At 46.7% G+C, this 14,317-nt stretch overlaps 1 protein-coding gene across 2 annotated transcripts in view; it reads right to left on the minus strand.

Moving 5' to 3' along the window:
• Positions 1–876: 876 nt before the first annotated feature.
• Positions 877–14,317, minus strand: part of Prmt8 (protein arginine methyltransferase 8) — a 103,837-nt gene continuing 90,396 nt past the window's right edge. For both annotated transcript variants that reach the window (XM_008825475.2, XM_008825476.1), the window contains exons 8-10: positions 12,486–12,636; positions 2,537–2,658; positions 877–1,853 (exon numbers count right to left, since the gene is read on the minus strand). In XM_008825475.2, coding sequence (XP_008823697.1) covers positions 1,770–1,853; positions 2,537–2,658; positions 12,486–12,636 — 357 coding nt within the window. In that variant the 3' untranslated portion in view covers positions 877–1,769. The remainder of the gene's footprint in view (positions 1,854–2,536; positions 2,659–12,485; positions 12,637–14,317) is intronic.

Below are 14,317 nucleotides of genomic sequence, written 5' to 3' on the forward strand. Positions count from 1 at the left end.
GCTTGTCTGCCTAGGGATGACATGTCTGTGGATTGGCTTTTATGAGAGTGGAGAAATGTTAGCATCCCCCTAAGGGAGCATGCAGAAGGGACTGGAACCTAGGATCCCAGATATGGTCATGGGTGCACTTCATGGAGTCAGGCTGTGCTAGAATATACTGTCTCTGTCACCAGCCCCTGACACCCACTCTGTTGAGATAGCTCCACCCAGAGCAACCTATGATCAGAATGCTTCTCCTCTGCCCATCCACTAAGGCTCCCTCTGCATCTGACCCTTCCTGGGCCCGATCACTCCAGCTACCACCTTTAAAATGGACTCTTTTCCTCCCCAGCACCTGAAGTGTCTCTCCAAAGGGAGACAACACAGGTGAGACTGACAGTGCAGAAGCCAAAGAACAACCTAGAAACAAACTAAGTCCAAGCACCCCACGAAGCCTGGAAAAGTGCACTATATTTCCATCCTATAGAAAATTTGTTTCCACACTCAGACCAGGACTGGACACTTCCCCACAGGTCTGAAGACTGTAAGTACCTTCAATATACATGTACCCTTTCATTATGGAGCACTCTTGGTCAGCTCCTATTCCCCTCACCACCCTCTTTCCCCACCCCTCACCCCCACCCCTGGGTAGTTCCAGGACCCTCTTGTCCCTTCAAAGCTGGACTTAGAGACCCTGTAGAAAAGAGGCTCACAGATTGACCCTGACTTCCAAACTGCTTCTCTCATGAAGTTGACTTCCAGTGAGGAAATAACACAAGATGGGGGCTGTGCCCTTCAATTTTCTGCCCCTTTCGCACCCCACATACACACCACAGTCATCCTCACACACCCTCATACTCTAGAGCACCAGAAACACAGATATCCCATCAGTTTGTTTCTCATGTGTGTTTATTGAGCGCTCACAGAGCCTGCAGCACTATACTCAGGCTTTAGAGCCACAGTCTAGTCAAAACAAGACCAGGGCTAGTACGAGACCAGGGCTAGTACAGAGAGTGTTTCAGAGTTGGGTAACATCTGTTAAGGGCCCAGGAGGGGGAGAACTAATCACAAAACAAATTTCTATTTGAAAGCAACAGAATCTCCGTTTAGAGTGATATATATTCTAGGCGTACACACCCATGTGCACACACACACACACACACGCGCACACACACACACACACACACACACACGCACACACACGAGCGCGCGCTTGCGCACGCACATACCCCTCAGAATGAACACCCAAATAATAGACCCACTTAGTTGTATATGCATGCATATACAGATGTTTGTGGGCAAATTAATATATATGCTGTATACATGTACACACACACACACACACACACACACACACACACACACACACACCACCGCATCGACAGAAAATCTGGCTTATGCTATCAAAGACACTATATCTCTGGGTTCTAGTGGAAGCAATCTGTCCTAGATGCCTGCAGCATGCAAAACTTGGAAGACCCAGAGAGTCACAGCTTAGGAGGACGATGGGGATATGTGGAATCGGTTCCATCCTTGGAGCCCCAGCCCCAGCACAAGTGGTGCCCACTAAACCTTCATTAAGGAATCCTGGGGCAAAGCGGAGGGACTGGAGGCTTCTTGTTGTGGCAGGGTCCACGGAAGCCCTGGCGGGTTCACCAATCTTCAAGGCAGAGTGGAAACCTCTGGTTTTCAAGTGTGTCGTCCTCCTAACCATATTCCTTGGGGCAGCGTTGCAGACTTGAAGTGAAAGTTCCTTTTTTTTGCTTGCTCTCTGCAGCTTCCTTCGTGTGCTAACGCATCTTGTAGTCATTAGATACAGATGTTTCACACAGCTGTCCCTTAAAATCCAAGTCTACTGTGAAATCGAGGTCTCGCTGTTAGGAAAGAGCAAAGGGTCATGGTGTGAGCCTGAGTAGGAAGTTGTGGCCCTTCCCAGGAAGCCACGGAATTTCTCGTTAAGGGGTGCTCGTGAACAATCTTCAGGAATCCATCCAGTCTTGAGGATAGTGCCCCACTATCCTCAATGGGAAGTACTTTCATCTCTAACCTAGTCCTTCTTGTTCTCACATGAAAACAGTCCCAGGATTTCATATGGGAGCTGACTGAGGGAAGGGCTTGGATCAAAACCATCAAGCATTTCTGTAGACTTTCAGTATTCATCCTACACAGGGGCTGCTCAGAAAAAATTTACCAGGCCAGCTGGAGAAAGGCCCAGAAAACATTTTCCTCTACACAGAAACATGTATTTATCAGCCCAGCTCACCCTGAATGAAGTAGAACCCATTTATACAACATCCATTCTCCAAGACTCTCCCACGAGGTTGGGTTCAGAGCCCAGGAAACCTCTAGTCACTGGGCTTTGAAAAGTCAAAGTTGAAGTTCCCCAGTTAGGCCTGGTCACCTGCAAATGCAGCTACTCTCCCAGAAGCTTCTACAATTGTGTGCAAGGTATTGGATTGGGCAAATGAGTGGGTTTGGTGAGGTCCCCAGGAGTCCCTTCTTAGCACCAGGGGTCCCTTCTTAGTACCCTGGCCACACAGGGGTTCCTCAGACTCACCACATTTTTGGCATTTGGCTTCATGGATATGGTCCCATAGATTTCCTCCCCCCTTCGGACCGTGAGGTAGTCTTCCAGGTAGAACACGGTCTGCTTCCAGTGGGTATAGGGGGCATCAGGGGCTGGGGAGGGACACCAGGGAGGGAAGAAGAAGGATCAGAGATGAACAGAAGGCAGAGGCAAGACCCCCAGAAAAGCTGAGGCCAGGACCCACACAGAAGCCCTAAGTATCCCATGAGACTCAATGACCCCCACCACACACACCAATACTCTTATAGGGTCGAGTATTTAGTCCAAACCCCAGTATGACTCCCCACTCAGCCCCAATATGCTTCTTCCCATCCCAGACCCAGCTCTGCAGAAACAGTGATCTAAGTGAGGGATCAGAAGAGAGGCATACCAATGAGGGGGTGCTAAAGGCCATCTCACTAACCTCATTCACACAAATGAACCTCGATATGCTCGTTTTAATTAGTTCAACAGAGTAAAGACTCAGGTAGTGTGGGGAGATGTTTAGAACAGGCTATCCTATTTCTATCATTTATATACTGAGGACATCAATTATATAAACTCTACAGCTCAACCAGTTTTCTGGTTTTATTGACGGCCCACATTCTTGTTCCTCCATCCTTCAAACAACTTTTCAGTCCTGGAGCTGTTCCCAGAGCCCTGGTCCAGGACTACTGTGAGATCCCTGCTGTGCCTTCCCAATGGGACCAGAAAGAAATAAGGGTTGACCCACCCCTTCATGATTCAAGGCCATCATGATACTTGTATCTCCCCACCATTTTACCATTGAGTCCCATGGGTCCTTTCTCATTACAGGATGCATTCTCTAGCTAAGCCTAAGAGGCCCTGGCTCCTAGGATACAATCCTCCTCTTTGGCTGTGACTGTCTCTCTACTTACCACATCCTTATCCTTCAAGGCCAGACTTCCTGGACCACTCAAACCTGTAGCTAGTGCTCTGAAAACACCCTGAGTCAATGGCATCACAGAGTCTAGCTTGCTGCAGAATAAACACCTCTCTCTCACTTGTTTACATCCTACACAAGATTGCAGACTCTGAGAGGGCAGGGCCAGGCCAGCGTTGCTTACCACTGCTTAGTTAGCACTGGGTTCGTACCATATTCAATCTAGAAGCACTGAGTCAACAGACAGTGGCAGAATCCCAGAGTACACCATCTTGTGATGGCACGATGTGCTCAGAGATGCTCAAGAGGAACCTACCATGGACTGGAGAAGACTCACTTTATGGTGAACTCCTCTGGGCTCAGACCCTTACCTTCCTCCAGTAGACTTTCTTTCCTGTTTAGGACTAGTGCTAACAATGGCAAGACTCGGGAAGGGCACAAAGCCTTTCAAACACATTGGAGCCATGGTTACAGATGGTTTGGTGAATGAACAAAGGCTAATCGCTAGGAATAAGGAGGAGTCAGATAAGCAGTTTCAGAGAGATTGGAGCTATCTCATGGTCATAGAAACTGAGTTAACTTGAGGCTCCTCCCTCAGGATGTTCACACCACTCCCAGTGAGTTCAGCTGTCATGCTTCAAGACAGACCACATGACCTCAAAAATCTTTCAAAAACCCCAAGATCTATTTTAATGACGGCAAAGAGACTTTTTTTTCTCTTTGTTGTTTGCAATGAGCTGGAAGCTGCCTTGATCAAATGTCAGTGGTCGGGTAGAGACCAGAGCAGCTTTCAGTGTGTGCATTTGGAAATCAATGAAAACCCAAGGTCATAGGAGAAAACAGCCTGAGCACCTGGAAGATGAAGGGGGACTGAGATACACAGTCTGCCTCACAGACCCTGGGTCCTCAAACCCACTGCGCCCCAGCTCCAAGGCACTCCACCACTGTCTACAGGCTGAGACCAAATGCTCCCAGCATGCTCTCTGCCAATTACCTCTAAATAAATTCCATTCTGGCTGAGTGCAAAGAATGCCAGCGAGTGACTGACAGCTCCCCCACCTCCAGCTCCACAGGCTCAGACAAGTCTCACCTGTTCCTAAAGACCTTCAGGCAAGGGAACTCAAACTGCTTCTCCAGCCACCCAATCAGATTCCTCCAAGGACCTGCATTTCACTGACTCAGAACTGCTGGCCAGCAAGGCCAGTCTACCCCCACCCCCAATTTGGTGGCCCCAAAGCATGTCATCAGTGAGTGGAAGGAATGTTGCTTTTGTGTCCTTGACATCAACATCAAAATGTTAAGAACTTCTGAGCTGCTGAGATAGCTCAGTGGTTAAGAGCAGTGACTGCTCTTGCAGAGGGTGTGGGTTTGATTCCCAGTGCCCACATGGCAGCTAACTACCATCCTTAACTCCAGTTCCAGGGGATCTGACACCCTCTTCTGACTTCTGCAGGCATTGCATGACACAGATGGGTACACTTACATACATGCAGGCAATACACTCATACACTTGAAAATTTTTTAAATTTTTAAGTAAATAAAAAAAAAGAAAACGAAATGTTAAGAACTTCCCCAAGTATCTCATTTCCATAGTGGATACAGTAGCTATGGCCCAACTGTCTCAACAAGTTTTCTCAATCCCAGCCCATCCACCAGTGAGTCCAGTAGAAACAGATCGGAGTTTGGATGCTTGGCTCTGTTCCATTTTGCATTTCTAGTTCTTTAATTCTTGGATCAGAGGATAGACATGATGAGACATTGTATCTTTCCCCTTGGTTAGAATCGCTGCCTTCTTTCCCTTTCTCTTGGGTAGATATTCCAGGAAAGACAAGAATAGGCCCAAGTTCTAGAATCATCTTTGCTATAGGTTTGCACTGTGACCCTTGGTCTTGAGTGGAATATAGGTCGTCATGGTATTTATCCCCTGAGGTGTTGTGAGGGTAAAACAAGGTGCTGAGTGACCAAATATCCCTCTGTGCCTGGGGACACAGTTCACATCTGTTCCCCTGGCACAATCATTGCTAGCTCACTCTTGCTTGCCAAAGCATCCTTAATTAAAAGCTGAATCATATGGACACACCTCTTCTAATCTATTAGTTATAGCCCTGCCGTGTTAGGAAGCTGCTGAGCCAGGGCAGCTGATGGTTAGTCATTATGTAAACTGATGTTTAGTTATCCCTCCATAAGCAGGTATACCTGCAAAGGTATGGTGCCTCACTCTAGCATTCTAGAATGCCCTGGGTTGCATCTGGGATACAGTTGTGCATAGCTATGAATGATATCTGCAGGTCTCTTCATCAGTGACCAAGCTTTCCTCCCTCCCACATCCCAACCCACAACCCAGGATGGCCTAACTTTCAATCTTTCTCATTATGAAGATGCTTTCCTTCTTGGAATATTCCAGACTCACATGCCAGCCCAGTTTCCCTGAGTTCTAGATTACAGACAACGTTCACTCTACCTTTTGGTAAACATGACCAATGCTGTCCACAAGAGCATGTGTTCAACAGACTTTGGCTTAGGACACCTGTCACACTCCAGGTGTGGTTCTAAATTCAGGGAATGGCAACCAAGATGAATCCAGCTTTGTACCCCCCAGCCCCACCCTTCCTGCAGATGCCACAGCCCAAGAAGACAGCAAGTAGTGATCAACGCAGAACCACGTGAGCTGTGGGTTCAGGTGAGGGGTAGAAACACAGGGCACTGTGAGAGCACATGGGAGTGGCTTCTCATAAGCTTGTTTCCCTGTGCTTTGGGAGAATTTGACTTTCCAGTTTACATCCAAGTGCATCTGTGACTGGTAATTCTTTGTAGGTTGTAAGAATTTTTCTAGCTGCAAATTTAGAGTTACATTGCCTAGTGAGCTTTTCAGAGAATTAAAGACTGTGAACTGAGAAGCTTCCTTGTCCTGGGAAAATGACTCAGTGTCACAGGATGGCAAAGCTAGAAGCTGCCTGGGGCCCACAAAGCCACTTCCAGTGAATAGTACCGATATTGCTGATTCCCAGATACACTAGGACTTGAGCCTGGAGTGCTTCTCCCAGAATCACTGCCTTCCACCTACCACAAAGCTTTCCTGGATTGCACAGCAGCCCCAGAGTCTCTGGATTCTGCATCCTACCCCTGCCCCGATGGGAGATGGTGCTTAACGGGCAGGGACAGCTGTGGCCCTGGCTGGCAGAGCTTGGAACCCGGGGTGCCTCTGCCTATTTGGAACAACTTCTGTCTGGAGATGCAGAGCCGCCAGAGCCATTAGCAGGCATCATTTTCAAGCTGTGCAATATGTGATTCGTTTTTGAGTGCCCCTCCCCCAGAACCTGCTGCTCTGGGGCTGAGAAGGAAGACTTAGGGGGATGTTGACAGGGAGGGACGCCTACAGCAAGCAACATTTCCATAAAGTTCCACAACCACCGGAACAGTACCTTGTCTGTCCACATACATGATTGTGTTTAATCTTTTCTAAAAGCAGCAAGGGCTTAAGAAATGCAAAATTTGGGAAAATGTTCATCTAGAAGAAGCCTTGGGGATAGCATAGTAGTGAAATATTTTGGTAGAAAATGCTAAGATAGTGACAGGATCTAAGCCACTGAGTTCTTAAGTGGGCTCACAGGAACGTATTTGGTGAATACAAATTAGTTTACATTTATTAATTATCAATATACTATTTCATTTACTCATCATTGCTAGCTGATATTTATATTTTAATTAATAATTATTGGTCATTAAGTCATGCACTCATGTTTCAATGGAAATAGCAATAACTTTATTTCTAGCTACTCTTTGCATTGTAGCTAATAATTTATTTCCATCCCAGTTAATAATTCATCCCCATCCTAGTTATTGAGGTAGATGGTGGGCTAGTAAGTATTCATTATACTAATAAATAAACCAAAACTGAGCCATGAATGGGTGGTCCAAAACAGTATACATTAAACTAAAAATTAGTATTAGTTGAACTATATGCATCAGAAATCTTTAAAAACTACTCTGTCAGTGACCAGAGTACAGAGTCTGAGTAGAGCTCACCACCAACTCTACATATGAGTTAAAGAAGTGTTTGACATGCTGGACTCAAGACCCATGCTAATCTCCCAAGAGGGCTAAGAGAATAAATGAATGCATTGTTTTTCCTGAGCTCTCAAGAAACAAATTAGGGTCTGCCAGGGGTATGAAGTGTTGGTTAGTCCAAAGGGCACACCTTTGTGAGGTGATGGCCTCACCCTTCCAGAAGGGAGTTAGCCTCAGTTGAATTCTCAATTGCCTTGCTCAGAGTGATCTTGCATCCTGCCTAGTGACAGCACCAGTTGACAAGTCAATGTGGATGGGGGAAATTTCACAGTGTCCCACCTCTAGATGAAGAGCTATAGGCAATCAATGGATGCTGAGGGAGGGAGAATCAGTTTTCTCCAGGGACTAGCGCCCTGAGAGGTGATCCAATCCCAAGTGGTGAGCCCCAAACACATGTACACACAAACATCACTAAATGGAATCAGTGTATTATATATATATATAGTCATAAATGTATGTATGTACATGTAATAATAATAATCAAAGAAGAGGATGAGAAACTGAGAAGGAGTGTGGGGGATGTGGTGAGTCACAGGTGGGGAGCGGAAGGGATGGGAATGATGCAAATACAATACTCATACATGAAATTCTATGAAGAATATTAAAATTATATTTAAAAATTGGTCTTGCATAAAGGCAGTAGTTCACAACTTGAGTGGGCACCATAGCCGTCTCGAGGTGTTGCTAAGCCTCAGATGGCTGGGTCTACCCTCAGAGTTTCTGAGGCAGTGGGTCTTGGGTAAGGCCTTCCTTGATCCCAGAGATGCTGATGCTGCTGATGCATGGACCATTCTTTGAGAAATACCACAGGGAGGAGACTTGTAGGCTTTCTAACCGTCCTTCAAGAATTCAGCTTTATAGAGTTCTGTGCAGACAGGAGTGAGAATGACACTCTAAACAGCACAAAGGCAGAAAGGCAATCTTGCATCTAGATTCAGCTTGTATGGGATAATGGTGGGGGTGTGGCCAACAAATAGAGGAGACTGAGTCAGGAGTTAGATGCTTCAAGTCCTCACTATCTTTCAGGAAGACCAGACACAACTGCTTTGGTTCTGGGCTGAGCTTAAACAAGCCTCCTCCTTGAGGGCCAATCAGAAGGTCAACCCTGTGACCACAGAGGCAGTAAACCATCTCTAGACAGAGGTCAAGCAGCTACAACCAGAAGTTGATCACCTCAAGGGAAGGTAAGCCTTGCTGAGAGCCACAGGGGTCAGGATTAGGACTTTAGAAACCCAGGGTTTTCATTTTCCCAGAGGGTCCCTATCGTCCCCTACTGCAAAGCAGGCTCTGAGCTGTCATGATCTGAGATGGGAGAGGCAGAGCCAGATGCCATGATTCCTTCCCTAGATCCAATTTCAACCTTGAACCTTAAACAAGCTCATCGGTTCCCTCACTACCACCCTTCCCTCACCATCACTAGGCTGAGTCTTCCACATCCTTAGAGTTCAAGTAGAATAATCTCACTTCCCCCTCAGGGCTGCTCCGGCCCACTGGGAAGATAAGGTCAGTTCATTCTCTCCTTCTAGAAGGATGGCAGCCCTTGACAATGGCTGTGATCAGGACGATCCCTGATTTTCCCCAAGAAAGGAGAGCACTGTCCTTGCTTGGCTGATACAGACCAGGGTAGTTTTTGTTTTAGGAAACGCTGAATCTGGCACAAGCCTTTTGGGGATTGCATGAGATTAAATACATCTTTTGCCTCCTCTGTCCACAGGTGAAAGGTCTCATTATCATCACATCTCTAGGAAATAAACAGTCACATGAGTTCTGATAGACTTCTCCATCTGCCACAGACATGCCTACCTAATCCTTGAGGATTGCAGTTTCCAGGAACCAGCACAGTCTACCCCAAGTCTGTGGAACTTGGTCCTGGCAGCTCAATCAGATTAGCACAGGAGGAAAGGAGGGACAAGAACCTTCTGATAAAAGGCTCTCCTAGTCTCAGGTCATATCCCAGATGAATGAGGGGAAGGGTATGCAGAAGCAATGGCCCAGTAATTATAGAAGTCCCTGCAGCCCAAGGCACTGTAGAAAGCTCAGGGTGGCTATGCTATGTGTGGGAGGGATAGACAGGGTATGAGCAGGTCCAGCAAGGAGAGGCATGAGGTCAGCACTGAGAAGTGGGCTAAGGCTAGGTCATAGAATCCCCTCTTGCCAAGTTAAGCAACTTGAGGTTGTTTCCTAAAGGTGATGAAGCATCTCTCAAGGCAAACTAAGTGGATGACAGGATTTGAATGTGTCCTCCAAAGACCATGTGTTAGAAAGGTAGCCAGCCCCCAGTGCATCAATGCCAAGAACTGAAATCTTTTTTAATTAATTAATTAATTTAGCAAAGCGTGCTCAGGCAAAATGTTGTGACTGTTTGCTAACTATAAGGTACATCACATTCATTTCCAGACTTTTTGTATATCTTTTTAATTAATTAATTAATTAATTTATTTATTTATTTATTTATTTATTTATTTATTTATTATGTGTATGAGTGTTTGCTTGCATGTATATGCATGCAATGTCCATGAAGGCCAGAAGAGGGTATCAGATCCCCGAGAACTAGAGTTACAGACGGTTGTTAGCTACCATGAGCGTGCTGGGAAAAAAAGCTGGTTCTCTGCAAGAGCAGTCAGTGTTCTTAGCCACTGAGCCATCTCTCCATCCCAGAGAGAAAGGTGAAATCTTTAGGGATGACTGGATTATGAGGGATCTACCCTCCTGAATAGATGAATTCATTCATAAATTGATGATTCATGGGTTATCATGGTAATTGACTGTTGTACAGGAAAGCTCTAGTTCATGCTTGCTCTGTCTCACCTGTGGCACCCTCTGCCATGTTATGATGCAGCACAAAGCCCTCACCAGATGTCAAACCAATGCCAGCACCATGTCCTTGGACTTCCCAGCCTCCAGAACTATGAGACGAAGACATTTCTATTCTTTATAAATTACCCAGTTTCAAATGTTTTGTTATAGCAACAGAAAACAGACTAAGATGGTAGAAGTGGTCTTCAGGGAGCACAACCATGAATTTAATGAAGGATGGATAGGGCTAAGGTAAACAAGAAGGAAAGGGAGAGAGATCAGTTTCTAGTTCACTGAGAGAGAGGCAGAATCCTGCATAGGGGCCGTCACCTCTGCGCACACCTCCTATTCCTACATAGGCTGTGCCATGGGGCAGAAGTGTCCTGTATCAGAAAGCCAACAGAGTCCTCACCCCACACACAGAATCTTCTCGGTAAATGCCCATCAGACAGATATGCCTTGATGAATGCCTCTCCTTACAAAAGGGGTTAATGACTTTAGTTAATGATTCTCCTTACACAAGCTTGATGACCTGAGTTTGATCCCTGGATCCCACATAAACATAGAGGCAGACTCCATAAATTTGTCCTCTGACCTCCACATGCATCCTGTGACACATGTGCCCACATATATCACATGCATACACAATAATAATAAATAAAATTTTATGAAAAGAACCTCAGGAGAGCCCCTTGCCCAATCCCTTTTCTCTCTCTCTCTCTCTCTCTCTCTCTCTCTCTCTCTCTCTCTCTCTCTCTCTCGGCAAGTAAGATATTAGCAGGCTTGGTGGTGAATAGGGATGGACCTCTCCTTTATATTTAGTCACTTGTAAAACCAGGCACTGAAACTGCAGGACTTGGATTACTGGTCAAAAGAATGGGCTCTTTGTCTGTCTCCTGCCCTGGTGGAGACCACATTTCCAACCACCAGCAAGGTTATAAGATGAGTATCTAGCATGTGGCGTTCCATTAAAGAGCAAATGCACGGCATTGTCTCTTCTCTTAGGAGTTCATCCAGATGTACCTGTCAATCACTTGAACAGGAAATGCCCTTCCAGAGGCTGTTCTAGAAACTTAAGAAATGGTATGGAGCTAAGGAAATAGCTGAGTTGGTAAAGTGCTAGCCACATGTGCCTGAGGCTCCAAATCCACATTAGAAAACAAACAAGCAGAGGCTAGAGAGTTATTGGTTCAGCAGTTACGAGCACTGGTTGCTCTTTCAGAGGACCTGGGTTTGATTCCCCACACCCACATGGAGGCTAACAACCGTCCGTAACTCCAGTTCCATGTGAATCAGATGTCCTTTTCTGACTTCTGTGGCATTGCACCATATGGGTGCACTTACATACATGCAGGTAATACTCATACATGAAATAAAATAATAAATAAAATATTTTAAAAGAACGAGCAAGCAAACAAACGGGTGTAATCCCAGCACTGGGAGACAGAGGCAGGCAGATCCTTGGGGCTTCCTAGCTAGCCAGCCTAGCCTACTTGCTGAGCTCCAGGCCAGTGAGAGATTTGCCCCCCAAAACAAGGTGAGCAGCACCTAAGGAAGACAAACTGAGGTTGACCTACAGCATCTAAGCACATGTGCTCACACACGTGCACAGGTACCCATATACATGAACACAGACACGCTTGAGAAATAGTTTAAAACCTGCTTAAGTATGTAGGTCAGTACATTGGTCTGTCTGGTCACTGGCCATGCTCACCCTGTAAGAGTGTTTTCCTCTACAATGATTCTCTGGCCACTGTCCTCGCCCACCCTTGGGAGTGACTTCATTATGGCTCCCTGGGCCATTGTGTACTCTCAGCCTTGAAAGCATCTCATGTTTTCCTGTAATAAACAGTGTTCTATGACTACACACTGTGTTTCACCCGAATTCTTTCATTAGAGATCACAAGGATGTGGGGGCTAAAGCAGGCCGGAGTGAGTTCTTGGTAACAGCCTCTCAACCCTGAAGCCCCAACTCCATCATTACCTTCTCCTTGAGAAGCCAAGACTGTGGGGGCATGCATCCTCTCCCCAGCTGAAAAATTCATGAGACATCAAGGCAGGGCCCTAACTGATGCTTGGCATTCCCCCCAAATCAAAGCCAGCCCTGGTTTCTACCCATACGCCTCGAGGAAGCAGAAAGGAAGAGATCTTCTTCCACTGGAGACAGCTCACCTGTGGAAAACCCCATTTTCTTGTGGCACTTGGTAAATTCAATATTAAAATAGGTGACGAGGGCATGGACGTAGTCGTTGCGCTGTATCTGCAGGCAGAACGCAGATGTGAAGGACAGCTCTTCCGTCTTCACGGTGTAGATGTCCACTTCCTACAGTCCAGAGGAGAAAGAAGCCAGAAGCTTATAGCCTCTGTCACGGCCATAGCCTACCCAGAGTCTTCATTCATAGAGAAACCGTGGTCATCCACTACTCGTGACTACCAAGCCCACCATCACCCTTCCAACTACCTCTTCATCTTTTCTAGGGTGGAGGAGGCTCAGAGAATGATAGAAATGCAATTGGAGCCAAACCTGCGAACACAATCAGGAAGGTATGTCTGCTAGGGGAGGGGGCCGGAGGAGCTGGAAGAAAATGACTGAGGAGACCAAGTCACCAAACCAAGTTAGAGCAGCCTCCGTGGTCAGCTGAGCACCACTACCTTCATCCAGCCGTTCTCAAAGTGTGGGCCCCCCGTAGTCAGCATCCACATTCCGTGGAGCAAGGTCTAAGGAGGGCAGGGAGAGTCCACTGCCCCAGACCTACTCAATCAACACAGCAGCATGTGTCTTAGCAAGCCTTCCAGGGTCTCCATGGACCAGAGGACTCATCCCATCCTAGCCCTCACCGTTTTCTTTTTTGTATTCAGATTCCCAGAGGCATGAGCATGGAGCGTTGCTTCTGGAGAACAGGAGCACAGACTAAGCTGAGGCAAGTTTTGCTGAACATTTATAACGAGGCTGGACAGGTTTTAAAAATAAATAAGAGGGGAGACACAAGGTGAGAATTTTCAGTTGGGCTGGAGAAAGAACACAAAGAACTAATAATTCTCACAAGTTCAGCTGGAAAGTGACTGAAAATCGATGCTGCGTGGGGAACAAGTGTAATGGAGAGACGGTTCTCGGTGTGCTGTTTCGTGTGTGAAGGATGACGCTGACTGACTTGCTGTCTGCTGGCATCATGAGACAGGAAACCCCAGAGAGATACCAGTGAGACTCAAGGAAGAACTTCCCACATGTCTGAATGTATAACAAGTACCACTATCCTAGGGACTCTGGAAGGGCTAGCCAGATGCCTGTGTGCCTGGTGATTCCAGGCAGGGCTTCAGAGACCCGAAAACAAGTAAAGAGACAAAATGGTATTACATAAATGACTCCTATCTCTCTATATTTTCAGAATAACTAGAGAGGAAAGAGTTGCAAAGTATTATAGGACCTGTAAAGAGATGTTCCAGGTCCACAGGGGTGGACAGAGAGGAAATAAAGTGACAGAAGCCAACTGGTTCTCAGTCCTGCCGAAGGATGGTGAGTGAGCCACCATGACACCCTTGGAGAAGGTGCAGTGCTCTCTGATTGGTCTGGAAGTGGGATGCAGGTTAGGAAGGTAAAGTGCCCAGGTGGTTGGTGGGAAGAGGGTGGGATGCAGGGTTCAGTGGCACCCTCTGAGAGGAGGTGCTTTCCACTGAGAATGACAGGTTCTGAAGGCCAAGGATGGACAATGAGAACTAACTGAATGGCTAGCTCAGGGCCAGAGGGGCGAAGTGAATAGACAAAGCATCCCACCAGTGCCCTGGGGCTGAGCCTTTCTTCCGAGTCAGGGCGCCCCTAGCTTTTCTGGTAAGCAGCATCTTGACCTTTGTGGACATGGATGCTGATCCCCTGCCTGACCAGCAGTGCCTTCCAGTTCCAGACATCTCCAGAAACAATGTAGAGAGCCCACACCTGTGGCCCTGACTTCCACCCCCTTTTCTCCCTTTCTTCTAGAATGTGACTCCCCCATCCTTACTCATCATGA

Source organism: Nannospalax galili, unplaced genomic scaffold, assembly GCF_000622305.1.
Source record: "Nannospalax galili isolate Female #2095 unplaced genomic scaffold, S.galili_v1.0 scaffold589, whole genome shotgun sequence".
Lineage (NCBI taxonomy): Eukaryota > Metazoa > Chordata > Mammalia > Rodentia > Spalacidae > Nannospalax > Nannospalax galili.